This window comes from Amblyomma mixtum, chromosome 2 (genome assembly GCF_055824585.1).
Source record: "Amblyomma mixtum isolate Tamu chromosome 2, ASM5582458v1, whole genome shotgun sequence".
Classification (NCBI taxonomy): domain Eukaryota; kingdom Metazoa; phylum Arthropoda; class Arachnida; order Ixodida; family Ixodidae; genus Amblyomma; species Amblyomma mixtum.
Window position 1 is genome coordinate 297,754,659 of NC_143013.1, and position 19,477 is coordinate 297,774,135.

General features: G+C 48.0%; 1 protein-coding gene across 3 annotated transcripts in view; it reads left to right on the forward strand.

Annotated features, from left to right (window-relative positions):
* Window positions 1–19,477, forward strand: part of LOC149364620 (neprilysin-4-like) — a 74,582-nt gene that overhangs the window by 33,363 nt on the left and 21,742 nt on the right. The window contains exons 2-8 of one of the 3 annotated variants that reach the window (XM_089574580.1): window positions 5,269–5,334; window positions 6,126–6,307; window positions 7,180–7,218; window positions 7,898–7,954; window positions 8,672–8,833; window positions 17,157–17,240; window positions 18,682–18,884. In XM_089574580.1, the coding sequence (XP_089430706.1) occupies window positions 5,269–5,334; window positions 6,126–6,307; window positions 7,180–7,218; window positions 7,898–7,954; window positions 8,672–8,833; window positions 17,157–17,240; window positions 18,682–18,884 (793 nt within the window). Of the gene's footprint in view, window positions 1–5,268; window positions 5,335–6,119; window positions 6,308–7,179; window positions 7,219–7,897; window positions 7,955–8,671; window positions 8,834–17,156; window positions 17,241–18,681; window positions 18,885–19,477 lie in introns of those variants that run through there. The other 2 variants (XM_089574582.1, XM_089574581.1) reach the window with 2 other exon arrangements.

Sequence of the window (19,477 nt, forward strand, 5' to 3'; positions counted from 1 at the left end):
AGAGCAATAAAGTTACCGATTTTTCTGTGTGCATTTGCAAGGGTTATTGAAACATTTTTTTGTCGGAAGCGTGTTCATGTAGCTCTGCTACATGGCGTTGAACTTTTATTTTCATCAACACTGGGCTTACAAAAAAAGAACTAATAGCTTTGTTGCACATAACCGGGTGCTCTAGAGATGCTGACATATAAAAAAGAAAACGTGTGCACTTTCTCCTCAATTATTCAACGCCCCACGTAAGACTTTACCATGGTTTTAATTATAATTTGTCAACAACTATGAACGCTAGCTTAGATGTATGTAACCTGCACATATATAAATTACATATATGTTTCTTGTATATTTTAGATGTGTGCACCAAACTTAGGTTACACTGAAAGCGCCACACCTTAAAAAGTCATACCGCGTTCTGCTTGCATTTTTTTTTTCTTTTCACTAGATCTATACAAGCCGCAGATTCACTGCGTCTTTTCCACACCTGAAATTCTTCCGACGTCGAAAGAAGTAAGAAAAAAGAAAGACACGTGCACAGATCGCTGCGCCCCATCTTCGAAGGGGGAAGGAGGCGCGGCTCGCGAAAATGGGGCGACGAGGGCGACAGACCGTATTACTTTGGACGCTCTCGACGGAAAAGGCGTTCACTTCAATGCCGCTCGAGAGAGGTGATGTTCATGGAAATAGCGACGGCGCTGTGCAAAATCCGCGAAGAACGACGAAGCGTCGTACCTCCCAGCTTTATTTTTGCGTGCGTGCAATGCGTGCATAGCGCACTGCCGGGTGCGAGACGACCGAGAGAGGAATGGTTGCGTAATATTATAAGCGCTCGCGAAAGCAACTGGGCGCAAGAAATCACGCGTAGCGCCTCCTGGAGGCAACGGAGCGAATCGCGCTCGAGTTGCTTACCGCTAACGCGATCAACCAGGCGCGATTTTGAGGCGAAGATGCAGCAAACTGGCGCCGAGCTGTGCATCGCTGCGGGCGAGTGTAGGCAGAAGTTCATAAAAAAAGGAAATGAGGTGTGTGTGTGGTGTGTGTTTGGGGGGGTGGGGGGAGGGGGGGGGGGGGAAGGGGTTTAACGCTGGTTTGGGTGAGCACTGTTGGGCGGAGGCTTACTATGCGGTTCATCGTCGCATCGGAGGCAGGCGAGCGCGTGCTACGGAGCTGTTATGGGGGTCTGCATTTCAGCGGGAGTGACACTCACTGGTTCATTTCAGAGAAGTGCAGAGAACAGGAAAAAAACGGCCGAGAGAAACAACCTAGAGGAAATAGCAGGCGTAAGGCAACTTTCGAGCTTCCCAGGTAACGCTGATATATATACCGGAAGTTGGCAGCAGATGACGGCTAGTTTGGAGTGATGGTCGCTGTTCGATGAAATGTAGGTGTTCTTTAACCCACCGGGACAAAACAACGGGAGTAGTGATCGAAGCATGCTATACTTCAAATAGGGACAAGTATGTTAGCGAAAACAATATAGTCTTGTCGGGAGCCTACATTCTCAAACAATTGGTCCGATATACTTAGTCGACCCTCTAAGGGCGAGTAAATTTCAATTAGGTCGTAATTAGCATCCACCTGAGCGCAATGTTATAGCTTTCATTTGTATATCCGCATGACTGCGCTCGGGCGGGCACTAATGAGTAATTACTCTTCGATAGGCAAGTGTTTGACAGGCAAAATTAAATTTACGATAACGCAGCGAGCTATGGGGATGCAGAGACAGGAAGAGAGTAGAGTGGGTCAGGGAACAGGTGCGAGTTAATGATATCTTACCTAAAATCAGGAAGCATGGGCACGGCATACAATGCGAAGATTAGGTTACCGATGGGCCCTTAGGATAGCCGAGTGGATTCCAAGATAAGGCAAACTAAGCAGGGGGTGGCAGGTAGCCAGGTGGATGGATGTGATTATAGAAGTTTTTCGGGATAGCATGGCCACCGCTGGACCTGACAGGGTTAATTAGAGAGATATAGAAAATGTCATTGTCCTATAGTGGACGTAATTTAGATACCGATGTTGGTGATGGTAATCAATATGCAAGAATTGGGTGTCTCGCAATGTCTTTATTTTATATCTTGGACTTTGTACTTTGTGACAGTTTACCGCGTTTTTTTTTTTTTTGCTTTTCTTGCGATCTTCTACGCGCACTTGTTATGCAACGAATGAAAAAATCATGGGGTGTGTCAGGGCTCGCCAGGAATACTTCGTCTTGCCTGTCTTTCTTTTCTCTATGGAGTTCAGAAATGTTGAGCGGCGTGACAAACGCCTACCGATCCGTTGGTCATAAGTGTGCTGTTCATCGTGGGAATTTTGAACACTTCCTTAACTCCTTCTCACTCTGTTGTCCACCTCAAAAGGCGCGCCTGATGAGTGTAACAGAACTGAAATGTTCCCATCCCATTTAAAAAAGAAAACTGCGCAGTTATCTCCTGATAAAGACAAAATATCTCGTCTTCCTGTCGCAACCATAGTTTTGTGTGTGTGTGTGTGTAGTAGCGCTTAAGTCGTCTGTTTTCACAACAGATTTGCTATGTCGCTACGACAAGGAGCTGCGCTATCCTATAGACAATTCTGTTGTTACTACAGGAATTTGTTTTTGATGGTTATTTCAAGATCATGTCTCAAAATACTAGAAAAGATCTATTGTGACGACATAACATATTCTGTCGGGGTTTGTAAAGCCAGTATTTAATTCCTTTTTGTTTCCTTTTTTTTATGGGTCGTTTCAATAACGCAAGCTCCTGCTGCGTTTTTCATATCGCAGACCCCTCATTGAAAATACTCGATCCTACACTCCGGAGCCAAGGTGTTGAGGCGGGCTAGATGGTGCTGTGACGGCAGGTCGGCGCCTGCGTTGTCTTCCACTGTGTACTTCAGTCCTCTTTATGTACCGCTTGTTGTACTCGGTTAAAAGCGTTTAACGTGGACAGGCAACGCAGGAGTGGAGCTCCAAGACAACAAGAAAAACCCGGTAGAAGAATAAATTTAAAAAAAATCATTTTAAGAGCAGAGAGCTGAACTGAGGATAAAATTTGTTTCCCGATGACGTATTGATTGAAAAAGTGTGTTCGCTATGAATAGCACCGAACATCTTCCAGGCAACGACGCATTGGCCGACTTCTCTTGTGGGACCGAAGGCTACAACGTCAAGCATGAGTTTAAAGAAAGCGTTGTTTAATGGCATTACTTTGCTTTCACGTTCTGCATTTTTATTTGAACTTGTTTTACTAATCATCGCGGTATTAAAACTTGAGGCATATTGTTTTTCTTGACAAAGAAGAGAAGACACGGAGGCATATATAAAACACGATACTTAATACATTTCCATTTCCGGCATTTTCACAAAGCGCACCACAAAGACGATTAGTCGTCTTAGGGGCTTGCATATCCGAATTTCCGAGAAAATTTAATTTATATTGCTCGTACGTCTGCATGAGGGAAGGAAAGCTAAGGCCAGCTTTCTTAATTTTATTATCAAACACTCAGATGCAGTGCTTCACGCCGCCGCAGACGCTACAGATTTACTAGCGATTCCCTCTGCGTTTTCCGCTGTCTTTTGCAGACAGTAATCTGCCTGGACTTTAATTTCCGGACACGCAAACACTGCTGTGGCGTCGAGCTTCTGGTTAATGCTTCCAGGCAGTTTTCCACTATCGAAATCCTGTTTTCGCTATGTATGGCTTCCAGCGAGCTTTTGAAGGATTCACTGCAGCTAGCTCAAATTTGGAGTTCAATTCTTTCGTGTGTGATGACTTCAACTCTGATGACGTGCGCCACCTGCCTTTCCCTAACCCGTTTCCCTCTTCCTCTTCTACCCCATCTTCTTAAGATGCAGTGCTTCATAAAGCTAATCGACCTGATCCAAATGTTTGTAGCAAGATACTCGCATGTCTCGCTTGCGCCAAGCGCTCGTCCAGACACCGTCATCTCTCCACAGTGACGTCGCTATCCTCGGAGTGTGCCATATTACCTATCGTTTAGACGTTGTCCAGCAGACTCACAACGTCAATGTCACAATAATCACACACGCAGCAGTCTTTCAGTGCAACTGGATATTTAAAACATTTTGGCATACCCAGTGGACATTAAAACTCACATGGACGTACTGCGGACGTTCGGAATATCCGCAGGACGTCCGAGGGAGTTCCAGTGCCCATTGGGTCGTCGTTATCTGCATTTTGGTTCGCAACAGACGAGATGTTTTCAGTCCTTTGCGCAAGTTATTCAGCGTATTACGTGGAATGAACAGTAGTGCTTTTGGCAAAGAAACATGGACACTGGTTACTGCCATAGCGGCTAAGGAGTTTTACTACTGACAACAGACTGAGAAGCGCGTCTGCCGTTTACTCACGGTGGATACGGCATCATTCTCCATAGATACTCGAACTCTTTCTTACGCTCGAGCAAGCGGCAACGCACGAAGCAGGCTAAAACATTTGTGAAATGTGCCATGGCCGTGGTCAACCAAATTCAGCTGTAGTTTGGATCCCTCTACACATTCCGTGCATGAACACGCAAGGGAGCATACGCTGTCGATAAAAAAAAAAATGGAGGGGCGAACTTGCCCGTTCACAGCAGTGCATCCAAAGGTTGCAGGCCACTACTTGAGAGCATCGAGATTCTAGGCAGAAGAAGGAGTGCAGTAGTGCGTGATCTGTTGGAGGTGTACTACATCAAGAAAACTGTTGATGCTTGCGTCAGTGAAATATCAGTTTATTTGTATATTTTCTTTGTATTTTTGTTCTTTTTTTCTTGTTTCCTTACTATCATACCCATTTTTAGGGCGCTGTAGGTAGAAAACATTTCTGCGGCGCTTCACTTGAAATGCGGCCAAGCGCGACTCGCCATCATTTTCCGGAGCCGTTTTTTACCACTGCCTACATAAGCCGTTATACCTGAAGGCAATGAAATCAGATGAGAATTTGCCCTCATGCCGTCAATCTGTTCTCCTCTGTGTGTCGTTTATGTTTTGCGCATTTCGCTTTTAATATATGCTCAATAAAAGCCCGTAACAATTAATGCTAAGCTATCTCGAACTTGGCAGCACAAAATTACAATCAGCAGATTGATTTTTTTTAATCGTGCAACTGGTCTTATAGATAAGCCGTAATGTAAAGCTTCGGATGAATTTCGACTACCAGGGTCTTTAACATGCACAGATGTGGAGGCATTTCTTAGTCTGCTGCTTTAACGCTCCCTTACAACGTTTCATGTCGTTGAATTTGCTTCCAACCAAAATTATCTTTTTGTTATTTTTCTCTTTTTCCGCAGTGCTATGGCAACCGACACAGAGGCTGGGAATTCAGTCGTTCAAAGGAGCATCAGCTCACTTCCAACGTAAGTTTTTGCCTGGCCCACAGCGTCACATCTGTCTTGAAACCAAAGTTGGCGAGATTAACACCATTTATTTATTTATTTGTCATAAGCACCGAAAACTAGTCATTACACAGGGGGGGGGTTCAAAGAAAGCAGGAACCGATAACAATTGATAGAAAAATATACAGCAGGCAAAGTTGAGTTAAGATTTCGGCATAATAGAAGATTCAAGAACTGCAAAAACGGTGGTACACAAAACAAGCTCAGGCACTCTTCAGCATAGCACAAGGAATAAAAGAAGACAAGCAAAGCAAAAAGGTACGGCAAAATGTAACGGCATTTCCTGTGTTCGAAAATGTTGGTAAAGCTGCTTGAAAAGACGATAATTCGGTATGGCTGACGATTCTGGATGTCAATGCGTTCCATTCATTTATTGCCAATACCAGCGATGACTTCTGTTATAAAATAAGAACACTGCAGGGAATGCATGCTGGCTCTATGGATACATACACCCTATGTCCTCCGAATTATGATTTGCTATTCTTTATGTAAATACCCTTGAAATTACTGTATTTGAGAATGAATGTAAGAAATGTTCAGCTGGTAAGATGGACCAGTTTCAGCACTGCTACCTGTGCTAATTAAGGCGTAGTGGTCGCTTTAGAGGATGGTTCAGTTATTACATTGAAGTAAGTCCGAGATCTTGTGTCAGTGTGATACAACGTGGTTCGAGGTACGGAAAGAAAGAGGGGCACGTTAAAAACGCTGAGCGTAACCGCAGCTACGTCGCATTGTGGATCTAAAAGGTGCAGGGGCAAGGAAGACAGACAACCCGGTGGTCTCCTGAACAGGACAAAGCGATGCCTCGGCCTCGACCGGACGCCTCTGGAGAGGATCCTTCTCCTGTTGTTGGTCGTTATGACGTCAGTGTGTGCCATAATGCTCATACTACTGGCCAGGCCACCGACGCCGCTGCAGAGGGTACCCTTGCAGGGTAAGCGAGGAAACTCTTTTTTCAAGAGCACAGCATCAAACACAAAGCAAACGCAGCGGTGTAATATAGAATGTCTGCCAAGTTATGCATTCTGAAAGGAACCACGGCACTTCGTCGGCAGCTCGCTGACGTATTTTGATGAGTCGCAAATTTTATTACCCTCTTGAACCCGCTGTGGACTGAAATAAATAGCTGCGCACTGATGCTTTAAAAAGAAGGAGTTATGATGCAAACTTGGCGTCTGTGCCTTCGAACGAGAGTGCAGACGTGTATATTTTGTATGCATAAGAAGCAGCATCATTGATCATAGTTCAAACACCGCTGCCGTCTTTTTTTTTTTTTTTCAAGTTGCATAAGCACATATTTATCTCGAAATCTTCCTAGTACACAGCCTACCACGAAAAAAAGAGCCCACAAGATAGAACCAAGGGCATTATTTATTCTTCAAAGTGCAACGAACAAAAATTAGAACATGTGTAGTAGGGGAACTTATGAGATTAAGCCTTATCGCCAATTCATCACTACTGGGTTGTTATGGCCTTAAAGTAGGTACAGAAAAAGCACCGAAGCTGGATTACGTATTCCGAGAAATCGGCCATATAACTTTTTCAACTTGATTACGCGGACCATTATGCGAAAACTTCGCGCATATTTAGTGGTCGCACGAAGAATTTGCTAAACGCGAGTCAACGTACGTTTCCGCTGGCCTTAGTACTAAGCTAGAGACGACTGCGAATTTGAATATACAGCTAGACGCACTCAGTTTAGTCGATGTAGAACAAGCACTGGATAGCTCTTACAACTACTGAAGGTGATTTAGTGCCTTAGTACAGCAGTCAAGAACTATACTACTTTTCTTCCTGTCACTCCAGATGACAAGATGTTCGCCAACGCCTCCAGTACAAGGCAAGGTAAGTTAACGAGCTTTAATAGCGGCGTTAACCATGTCTGGAACAAGAAACGAGTCCAAGTAACTCCATGCTGTACCGATGTCTTGGTCTAATCTCAGCTTAAGTTCCGTTTTTTGTGCACATTTGTCTGACGTAGAAAGCTTGCACAGTGCAGCTTCCACGAAGTGTGTGCATTTTGTTGCCTCTCATGCACGCAATCGGTGCAATACGGCAGGCAGGCAGCAAAGCACAGGACTGGATTGCTCATTTTTAAAACTGCAAGCTGTGGCTGCTAAGTTTTTTTTTTTTTTTTTTTTTGGGGGGGGGGGGACTTGTTCTTTGTATTATTCTCTGCAACACTTAGTGCAAAATCGAAAATCTTGAACAGCTGTGCGTATCCCGGGTCTCAAGTGATAGAGCTGTTGTTGTTTTGTTTTTTCCACGCGGTGGTAGAAGGGAGAGGGAATGATATGCATATCGGACCCTGTACAACAAAACTTCATTAGCCTAAACAACACACAATGGCAGCAGTGTTAATACACCAAGTATTTAAAAAAGCTAAGTTAGGTTGATTACTTTTCCTGATGACGGTATGCGCACCCCCCAAAAGAAAGCACGTATAAGAAGGCACAATATTACCAGCGTTGTCTCCCAGTTGCATCGGCAAATAATTTTAGTTCTTTTCTTTCTTTTTTTACAGAATGTTTGGGAGAAGAGTGCACCAGTGTGTGCATCACGGAGGCTTGTGTGAAAGCTGGTACGTGGACCAAGTGTTACTACAATTTTAGGGTGATTTATAACGGTTCTGTATATAACCAGAATTGCACAGGCAATCTGTCTCGTATTCGAACGCAGCTTTAACATATATCCTCACACTGCAGCTAAAGGTTCAAGAAAACTACTATTTAAAGTATTTAAACGAATATTTTCTTAAACAAAAAAGTGTTCGAACCACGAAGTAAGGTAGGAGCTCGAATTAAAAAAAAATGAATTTCTGCTAGGACTACCTGCAGGACAACTCTGACGCTCGTTAAAGTTATCATTATAAAATTGGCTTTAGCTAAACTTGGCTTCAGATGCATGGAGACAATGAAAGAAATTGGAAGAAATGGGCTTGGGCAGGGCATGTAATGCTAAGGTAAGATAGCCGCTGGTCCTTAAGGGTAACGGAGGGGATTCCAAGAGAATCAAGAGCAGCAGGGGGCGACAGAAAATTAGGTGGGCGGATGAGATTAAGAATTTTGCGGGGATACAGGGACCGTAACTGCCAAAGGACAGGGTTAGTTGGAGAGACATGGGAGAGGCCTTTGCCCTGCAGTGAGCGTAGTCAGGCTGATGATGATGGTGATGATGATGCATGGAGTCTACTAGTGACAGCATGCCCTCTGGCAGTGCATTCAACAACGACCCCCCGTTTTCGTTCTTTTGTTTTTGCTTTTTTTTTCTGTTCTCCGCGGTGTGCATGCGCCTCAAGCGGCCGCCATCTTGCGCAACATGGACCCGGGAGTGGACCCGTGCGCGGACTTCTACGACTTCGCGTGTGGCAGGTGGAAGCAGTACCACGTGCTGCCGCCGGACCGACCCCACTCGGACACGTTCGCCGTCATGAAGGACGAACTCAAGGTACTGCTCAAAGGTAAACCGCATCCACGCTGGCGCCGCCCACGGTACACCACCGCGACCCACGGGGCCAATTGTGTGTATACAGGGGTGTGTGCGGCGGCCACCACCCAACTGAAATACCTGCGGGTCAAGTGAAGGCTTGTGGGTCAAGTGAAGTGCCTGTGGGTATTTATCATTTCGCTCTCAAACATATTTCCAAGTAAACATGGCGACAGGCCTGTGAAGTTCCGTCCGCCAGGTAGCTTGTTTACAAATCACCGGCTGCCACAAGTTACCTTTTATGCAGGATGTTTCACCTAAGAATTTACTCAAATTTTAAAATCAGGCATTTTCACTTAGAAGAGCGTTTTTTCGCAATAGCATTGCCCGCGGTGAAAGACGTGTGCTAACTATCAGGCTGGTTAGCTAATATTTAATAGTTAGCCTTCTAACTATTACTGTTAGTCCCCTTATCTATTGAGAAACGTTGTGGGTTTCTACGTGGACACAGGCCACCACCCACCGCGGGTTCGAGCTTCGCGCGAGCCAAGGGCCCCGATCAGCCGTCACCACACACACACTGGGACACCGTTGCAGCGCACTCAACCTCCGCTGGGAGGAGAGCGATTCGCCGCAAAGAAATAGGCCTCCAAGTTCACAAAGGAGACGTTTATTCACGTCGTCCTTCAGCAGGTACACAAACACTCAATAGTCACCCCGTCCCGGGGGCGCGCGAGGAGCAAGGCTCCGCTGCGCGCACGAAGCGACCAGAGTAATGCGCGCCGCTAACACGCCGCTGCAGGAGAATGTCCCCGCGGCAGTGCTGTGATCTCTCTCTCGTGTCGACCGTTGGGCCGGTTGCGAGAGAGAGTGGGCAATCAACGCAAGGTACGCCTGTCGGAGGTCGCTGGACCCCGCTGGACAGGCTCGAGCCGCAGCAGGTCAGAGGACACGTGCGGGCGAGCTCGAGTAAGCACTGGTCCGAACGGCAAAGGCCGGCACGGACAAACAGTAACGTACGCACCTTACGCTGCCTCGGAGGGATCTCTCTCTCTGGGCCCCGCTCGGACGGTCGCGCGGCGCGCGGCCGCCCAAAGCGGGGTCCCGAATTCCCGCCAAAAGGCGCCAATGGCAAAGGCCCTTGGGGAGCCGGGGCGGAGCTGTGGCTAAATGACAGTGATTAGTCACCCAGCCGCCTCTCCACCGCCTGAGGCGGGAGCAAGGGAAAGAGGAGAAACAACGCGGGCGGCCGGCACAGCCGCGCAAAGGCGACGGCGCAAAGCCAGGATTCCCACATCCCCCTCTCCTTAAATGCCCTCCTACCCATCGGCAAAGCACGCGGCCAAAAATAAAGAAATCAATACACAAAAAAATAAGCTACACTTCAGTTCCAAAAATAAAGAAATGAATACACACAAAAAAAAAACTAGCTACACTTCAGTTCCAAAATAAAGAAATGAATACACAAAACAAAACTAGCTACCCTTCAGTTCCAGCCAGAACAACGTAAGAAAACAAAGGAAAAACAAGGCAAACAACACTTGCATACGCTTCAGTAAATCAAAACAGCTTGCAGATTATATACACGGTACACAAGAAGATGTGAATACAACTGTACAACTATGTTACAGGTGGATGCCAGCCTCAAAGTTCGGTGGCGCGGCCCAGTGGGCCTGTCGGCGACTCACCGCTCGCAGACTTCAAGTTGAACAGGTTGGGAGGGCCGACGACTGATGGCGGTCTTCTTTCCGTTGATGTAGGGTGCGCTGATGACGACGGGGCCGCGGCAGAGCACTGACCTCGCGCCCTTGGACACGACATCACGTTCGGGCACAAGACAGTTAGTGCACCCCTTTCACGCCGGCTGAAACGGGCGAGGACGTTCGGCGGCGTCCAGATGTGTAACCTTGTCCACAGCGAGGGGTCCTTCTCATCCTCGCGCTCACGCAGAAGCACACAACGGCACAACTCACAGGCGTCGCCTCGGCTCATGGTTACGCGCACACACAGCCACCAACACAAACACACGTACACAAGCACGTGCGCGGACGTCGGCGACAACGTTCCCCTCATCAGAAGCGTCCAGAGGCGCCGCGGCGAGGGTCAAAGGGTGCACTTTCCGCCCCCCATCGCAACCCATCGCCCCAAACGCCCCGCCAACTTCCCGTCCATACGGGCCGCACAAAACTCGCACCGCGACACACGGCTCCTTAACGAGCCAACCACCCACAGTCGGGCCGGAAATGAGAAAAAGCGCGCTGTACAAACGACACCCATCGTTTTCTTCTTGAAGATAAGAGCAAGCACGAGCTGGCTGAAGTTTGCCTATGTACAAGTCTGGTTAAAAAAAACTGAACGCCAACGCAGACGCATGTTACCTATGTACATCTCCGTACGTTAGAACGAAAACAGACCAACAAGCTGGAAACGAAAGTGGCTAGAAACTGACTCAAGCAAAACAAATAAATAAATAGATAAACACACAAGGCTGGAACTGACATGCTGCCAAAACAACAAAAAAAAATAACACACCGTGCTTCGCCTAGGTAGGGCCTGACGAGAAAGCTCGCCAGCTAGCTGAGGCTGCGTGCCTTCGGTTGCGGAAGAGTCCGCCGTCCGGCATCAATCACACCGGTGACCGTCGCCTCAGATTGTACCGGAGCTCAGTACGCTTGCGTTCCGCAGCACCTGTTGTGCATTTGCGCTTGCCTTTGATACCAATGGGTACCGGCGCAAGCTCGTCAGACCGTGACGCGTAGGCCTTCAGGTCTATGAACCCCTGCTTGCTCCTGGGGAAAGGCCCCATCAAATCGCAGGTGGCCATCTGCCACGGACGCACACTGTCAATCGGTTTCATCATTCCAGGCGGCTTGCCGCCCCGTGACATCACCGCTTGACAGACATGGCAGGAACGGCAATAGCGGAAAATGTCACGCTTCATGCCGGGCCACGTCACCGATTGACTCAGTTTTGCAAAAACTTTGGAGCCACTCAGATGACCAGCCAGTGGTTCGTCATGAGAGAATCGCAAAAGTGCGCCTCTCAGACTTTTGGGGATAACCACCTTGAACGGGTCGATGGACTCGTCATCGGTGGCTATGTACTTCAGCACGAGCCCGTCATGGTCCAGCAAATATGAATCCCCGGGGTTAGCCGCGACACACGCTGGCTTCTGCCCCCCTGCGCCCGCTACAATACAAGTAGCGTCACGGCGCTCCGTCTCCCTGAGACCGTCGCTCACCTCGCGACAAAAGGGGTCATTTTGCTGGGCTTTCAGTAGCTCTTTACGGCTGAAAACGATTCCAGTCATCCCAGAGGGGAGCATGGTCTCGTCCCCACTCAGGTTTGCAGCCAAAATTTCCGTTCGCGTCGGCACTTCCGAGGCGCTCACGAAGAGCTTTGCCTCTCGTCCGCTTTGCGAAGCGCTGCTTGCCTGGTTAGCGGAATGGGTTAACCCGTTTGCGGGCTCCCCCTCGTTGCCGCCCGGCGGCTCGTCCGCTGTTTCGCCCCCTCCGCCTACAGGCGTCAAGGCGCCGCTGGCGAGTGGGGCACGGGATAGCGCGTCAGCTACCACGTTTGTGCTCCCCTTTCGACACTGCACGGAAAAGTCGTAATGCTGTATCAGGAGAGCCCAGCGCGCCAGCCGACCCGCAGGCTCGCGGAGCCGCATCAGCCAACTGAGCGCACTGCACCCCTGCCTCAGTGGAGGCTTGGGCGGGCTGCACGAACGAGGGAGGCAAGGCTCCTAGTTCGATGAGCGGCGTGGTTTCCACAGGGAACCGGGCCAGCGCCTCGCCGTTCCCAGAGCAGAATTGACTGCTCGCGGAGCACGGCTGCTGCTGTTCGAAACTGCCGGTTGCGGCAGCGTGACACGAACTGCTTTCGCACTGGGCGGAAAGCATGCACAGCTGAGGCATGTGACCAGCGGATGCACCGCAGGGTGCTCCCGGTACAGCTCCAATGGGAGCCGCGTGGTCGACATTTTGGGTTGTGCCGCAGTAAACCCCAATGGGGGCCGCGGCCAACCACGGTGTCTAGCTATTCGAAGGAACAGCAGCCAGCGGATCAAACGACGCTACAACTCCGTAGGGAGCCGACATGTAGCTGCCGAGTGCCCCGCTGGGGGTGGTAGACATGGTGCGCAAGCGTGATCGGCAAGGCGACCTGCTCGGCTAATGTGCCATCAAAGGCGTAAGCGCCAATGACTTAGCACGTTGGGCGCCAGTTGTGGGTTTCTACGTGGACACAGGCCACCACCCACCGCGGGTTCGAGCTTCGCGCGAGCCAAGGGCCCCGATCAGCCGTCACCACACACACACTGGGACACCGTTGCAGCGCACTCAACCTCCGCTGGGAGGAGAGCGATTCGCCGCAAAGAAATAGGCCTCCAAGTTCACAAAGGAGACGTTTATTCACGTCGTCCTTCAGCAGGTACACAAACACTCAATAGTCACCCCGTCCCGGGGGCGCGCGAGGAGCAAGGCTCCGCTGCGCGCACGAAGCGACCAGAGTAATGCGCGCCGCTAACACGCCGCTGCAGGAGAATGTCCCCGCGGCAGTGCTGTGATCTCTCTCTCGTGTCGACCGTTGGGCCGGTTGCGAGAGAGAGTGGGCAATCAACGCAAGGTACGCCTGTCGGAGGTCGCTGGACCCCGCTGGACAGGCTCGAGCCGCAGCAGGTCAGAGGACACGTGCGGGCGAGCTCGAGTAAGCACTGGTCCGAACGGCAAAGGCCGGCACGGACAAACGGTAACGTACGCACCTTACGCTGCCTCGGAGGGATCTCTCTCTCTGGGCCCCGCTCGGACGGTCGCGCGGCGCGCGGCCGCCCAAAGCGGGGTCCCGAATTCCCGCCAAAAGGCGCCAATGGCAAAGGCCCTTGGGGAGCCGGGGCGGAGCTGTGGCTAAATGACAGTGATTAGTCACCCAGCCGCCTCTCCACCGCCTGAGGCGGGAGCAAGGGAAAGAGGAGAAACAACGCGGGCGGCCGGCACAGCCGCGCAAAGGCGACGGCGCAAAGCCAGGATTCCCACAACGTGTAGCCCACCGTAAGTAATAGCCGTATCAGTTTATAGAATTTCGAAAGAACAATTATCCTCCGCGCTGTGCCAAACAAATTTTGGCTACGTCGCGCCAAAATACACGCGCTTTCGAGAAGCTTCCAGGGAAAGCAACCTCTTCAGTGCTCGTAACTCTCCGAAATAGCCACAGTTTGTTGACGTCGCCGAGGGTAACTGCGTTTTCGAAATTCTAAAGCTGATATGGACATAACTTACGGTGGGCTGTGAGCCTCTTAATAATTAAGGAGCCTAACGGCAATAGTTAAAACGTTAACTATTTAATATTAATTAACCATCCTGCTAGTTAGCACATCTTAACTGTAGTCTGATGTGCTACACCTCTGACAAGCCTATGCTGAAAAAGCGCTCTTCTAACTCTAAAAGCGTATTTTTAAAAATTGTCTGCATGTGAATAATTGTTTTTCAATCCAATCCAAAGTGAGAAATTGTGCAAAGTCTTAGGTGAAACACCCTGTATAGTAAGAAGCCATCAGCGGTCGCTGTACTTCATCCGTAGTCATTTGTCGTTTTATTGAGAGCACGCGTTAGGGGCTGATCACATCTGCCATTTATTCGATTTGGAGGATATTTATATGAAAACAGTGATTGACGGGTCCTTTCTGATTGTTCTATCTTCGAGCCATATCGTTGTCCAAACTTCATCACTTTCTCCGTGAGCATCATGCGTCCAAGGCTGTCAAGAACCATGCGATGTATTTGCAGAAACCAACGGGCTAAAATACTTCGCATTTTTTTCTTTATTATTTCGAATACCGAACTTTTTTTATATATTAGTAGCTCATGTCCAAGTACCACCAAAGTGTTATAACAATGTTACTTTTTGTTTTGGTCAAAGTTATTACAGCGTTTCAACGTCCTTCCTTCGCTAGCGTTTCTGAAACATTACAAATAAAGTTTATAACAGCATCGTCCTAACCCCAATTAAACATGAAACAAAATATACGCAACTTTCGCTGAAATGGTAAAAAACCATGCCAGACCAGATATCCATCTATAGTGATGGTACACAACTTCAGTAAACGCTCTGCAAGGAGTTATGAGGGCGACATTTGAGCACAACAGTACAGCATTACTAATACGTCCAGCTAATACACTCACCTTCAAATAGATACCATGGCTTCAAGCTTACAAAGCCATCCCAGCAGGGTGTTTCGAAAGCAGTAGGGCGAATGAGTAATATGTCAGTTTTCAAATGAAATTTTAAAACTGTGCATGTATTGTATGACCGGCATCATCTCAGATGTGTAACTGCTAAATTTTGCTAGCTAAATAGCATCATCACTGTACGGACAGTGAAAAAATTCTGAGAAGCAATGCTTTAAGTATATTCTTAATACTTTATAGTTACGATTTGAACATTGTAATAACATTTTAATGTTTAATGTCGCTTTATTGTTAAGACGTGAGCATTGAAATAAAATTCAGCGCACAGGATTATTACACAAAATATAACGTAATGTGTAACAGGTGCACTGAAGAGGAATCTGAACTCGTCTTTTTGCCGCGAGAACTCAATCTACACGTTCCGAGCATTCTTAGAAACCTCGATTTATTGTCCTGTGTGGCCGATTTCCCTAATTATATCGAATTAACGTCCGACTCCCGCCTTTCTTTTTTTTTTAATTCTTCCTCGTACGGTGGGCGGAGTCGACCAACGCGGGGAGTGCCTTTCATCCAGTCCCGTGGCGGCTTGCTGCTCTGCCATCGGCGGAGTAATACGTTGTAGTCCGTAGAAGCAAATAGTCCGCGCGCATTTTTATTTCTGCGGGCTTATTTTGCGGTTATATTATCTGCAAATGAAACTATTTATTCACGGAAGCCTAAAAAACAAAATGAAGCGAAAGCGAAGCCTCCACAGAGCTGGCTGAAGGGCACTCCACGCGTTGGTCGACTCCGCCCACCGTACGAGGGAGAATTAAAAAAAAAAGGCGGGAGCCGGACGTTAATTCAATTTAATTAGGGAAATCGGTCACACAGGGCGCTAAGTCGCAGTTTCTAAGAATGCTAGGAACGTGTAGATCGAGTTCCCGCGGCAAAAAGACGAGTTCAGAACCTCTTCAGTGCACCTTTAATGCTTAACATTAACATAACGTTACTGCAACTTACACAATAATTTTATAACATTATTCTAACCTTCACCGCTACCAGAGTACTACATATTTGCTATGCCAGCCTGTTTCTCTCAACCTTCTTTTCCGTCTGCGCGTGAAAGAATTGACGGATCGTACCCAACTCGATACCACGATGAAATTAACTTGAACAGTTAGCGAAGGGCCCCTCGGCCGATCATTTATGCGCGGGCCTTCTTATCCTTCTGCGTCGAACTTCAAAAGGTACCATGTGTGTATGGAGTCTTCTACCGCTGTCATGACTTCGATTTTATTCGACACCAAGTTTACAGAAAACAACTTGAAATCATTCTTTACCAATGTGAAAATTTTGAGTTCTCGGTCTTAAGATATGCACCCAACAAAGAAACGTCGTAAAAGCACGGGTTGAGAGGCGCGCGGAACTGACACGCAGGGTACTGCATATCTTGATAGCATGCCAATGTTATGCGCAACCCGTACGGCTTTTTAATGTCGCTATACATCACAACAGCCTCTCGCGAACTTAAGTGAGCTGTACGATTCGAAGCAATAGCCTTGAATATAGTCTCTGACTAAGTTGTCATGAGAATCGAGGCTGTACTAAAAACGCCCCAGGAAGGCGTTTACGGCACGCATATACACCCTTTGTCATAAGTTTAGAGGCCAGGGGGGTTAGGTTCTCAGCCGTGTGTAGTGGTGCTCCTGTAGCATTCGTAGAAGTCCTAACCTTCGGAGGGGGGAGTACCAGAGCTCCTTTTAAGTTCAAGAGATATGGAACGCTGGGGATGCATGACTAAAAGCAAACTTCGCTGGGCTCTAAACTTCTGGCGAAGGATGTACGTCTTGCATGTCCTGTTACGTACAGGCGGATGCATCGATTAAAATAATGCAATCCTGGCTTAGCGTAGACGAAAGAAATAGCGTGTTTTCATGAGATCCCCAAACACACTACTGTTTCGAGTTATGTCCTTTACGTAACTAGACGGGACGTGATTCGATAGCCAATGCTACCACTGGATGTAGATGCTTACTTGTTTGTCCATCGCTTTGTTACATTTGTTGCCACTTTTTTACTTTGCCACGCTTTTACATTTGTTCCTTATTCTAAATACGCGTTGCAATGTACGCCCTTTCTATGGGAAATAAAACGGCACTAATTAAGTTTCTTTATTTTTGTCTCTTTCAGAGCTTTTGGAGTCACCAATCGACGCGTCAGACAGCAACGCCACAATCAACGCGAAAAACTTCTACGCGTCGTGCCTGAATGAAAGTTCGTCTTTCATTTCATTGATAATCTAGCCTAGTTTACGTTTTCGTTTGCCGCACTTGAGAGACTCCTAATATGCTGTTCTCTTCAAGTTTAGTGCATCGAAACCGCTTATGTCTTTTTTAGCCGCCGAAGCACACTACTGGCTAAGACATCACTGAGCACTACTATAGCTCGATTCCCTTATAGCTATAGCTCAAGCCCCTTCCCCCCACAGCGAAATTCTGTGTTTCTTGGTTGCGTTGTTCTTACTAAGGTAATTATAAGGTCTGATTTGGACACCACTGCATTTTTGATACTGTACACGTTTCGCTGTGAGAAAGCTAAACTATACTATGATGACAGTAGGCCAGAGCAGAGAATAAAAGTAAAAACTTTGGTGAAATACATTCTATCCCTTTATGTGAAGTTATCGAGTAAGGTTTCTTTCTTTTTTTATTCGCTTCGATCTAGTTCAACAGCTCAATACGCGCTTCCGAAATGCTCTTTTCCTTGTCGTTTTCTTTCGTTTCTCATTTTTTGCTTACGATAGAAATTCGACAAAAACGGCACGACGTATAGTACTGTCCGTACGTGAAGAGTGAAAGGACAAGGCTCGGCAGATTTTTTTGGTGCCAGGCATCTTTACCAAAAACTCGTTTCACTCAAACTCGAACCAAGCAGCCAATACTACCGTTCTGACAGTTTATCCTTAACAGACGGATCGCATAGTGAAACAAGAAACGGCGCCCACCGCGGTTCCGAACAAACTCGTTTAAAACCGAACAGCACAAGTACTGTGCTGCATTCGCGAAGCTATTCCTATGTACTCATGATTCGCCGCTATTTTGCCTTGATGGCTGGCTACTTGATCGTCGATGGCAAGAGTGCTCTGACGGCATTGAAAGATCCTGCGTACGAAGGCGTAGGAAAATCTTTCTTAAGCTTATATGACCCCAGAATCTTCACGTCGAAATCAGGGGTGCATAAGAAGACGCGGAACACGGACTAGAACGAGGGCAACCACGAGTGGTGGTCCGAGTCGATATTTTTGAGAGCCTGCGGCATAGCTTTCGCTTTTAATTTCCTTCGGTGCCCGTTTCCTGTCTTGTCCGACATATATTTAGCCACACATACCCAGAAAACCACCCGGTTATTCTTATTACCGCATCGTTACGTCGTTCGTTACGCATGACGTTGCCCATAACCGCCGCGGTACCAACTTCCGTCGCTGCCTCTCGTTTCCAGCTATGCCTTGTCTCATTAAAATCATTCTGCGGGTATAACCGTTCGGCGTGGTTAAAAGCTGGCTGCCGAACCAATCGAGAATGGTTCCTGCGTACGAATAGTTTTATGATTTATGTATCTCACTGCATAAGACACTAGCTGTAGCTTGCATAGTGCTGCACGCATTTTCGTTATCTAGTCTTTGTGATCAATACGAGTGCGGTGACCGGCGGTGCAGCGGTGATCGAGGCCCGCCGCGAGAAGCCGCTACTCGAGCTCCTAGAGAGCGTCGGCTCGTGGCCCGTCATCACCCCCAACTGGACGGAGGAGGGCTTCGACTGGCTCAACCTGACGGCCGTCATGCGGCGGCACAGCAACGACATCCTCTTCGGACAGTGGGTCTCGGCGGACAGCAAAAACTCCACCGTCCACGTCATACACGTACGCTAGCTATTCGGCCGGTCACGTGTCGGCTTTTATCTTCCTTTTCTGACGCACCTGTACGTGTAAGTGCCTGGAAGTATATAGATGGAAGCTTGTCAGTTCCGGCCTGTCTTGCGCGGCAGCGTGCTGTTAGTTCTACGCTGCTTGCCGAGGTAAGGCTCCAAAGCGAGATTTCCAATGAGGAACCGAGAACAAGCAGCAGTGAACTGAAAAATTGCTCATGCACGCGACACGGAAACCAAGGCTAAACAAGTCGTGTGCAAGAGCCATTTTGTTAATCCTGGGGATGTAAGTTTCCTGTGCCGTGGACGCATGAAGTTCACTTTAAGTCGGCACCTGCCATATCTAAGTTATGGTTAGAACGTGTTCACTGTTAACTGGATGTCGGCCGCTTAGGCGCCACAAAGCGAACGTTGTGAAGGATAAGAAAGTTCTTACGTGATCGTGCTTTGCTTTACTGAAACATTGAAGCATTGTGAAAACTACAGCTTATGGAAGTTCAAAGCCACACACGGAAGACTGCTTACCGACTGATCGATGGCTGGCTAGGCACAGTTTTAAACGGCTAGCACGCCGACATGTCGCTAGCC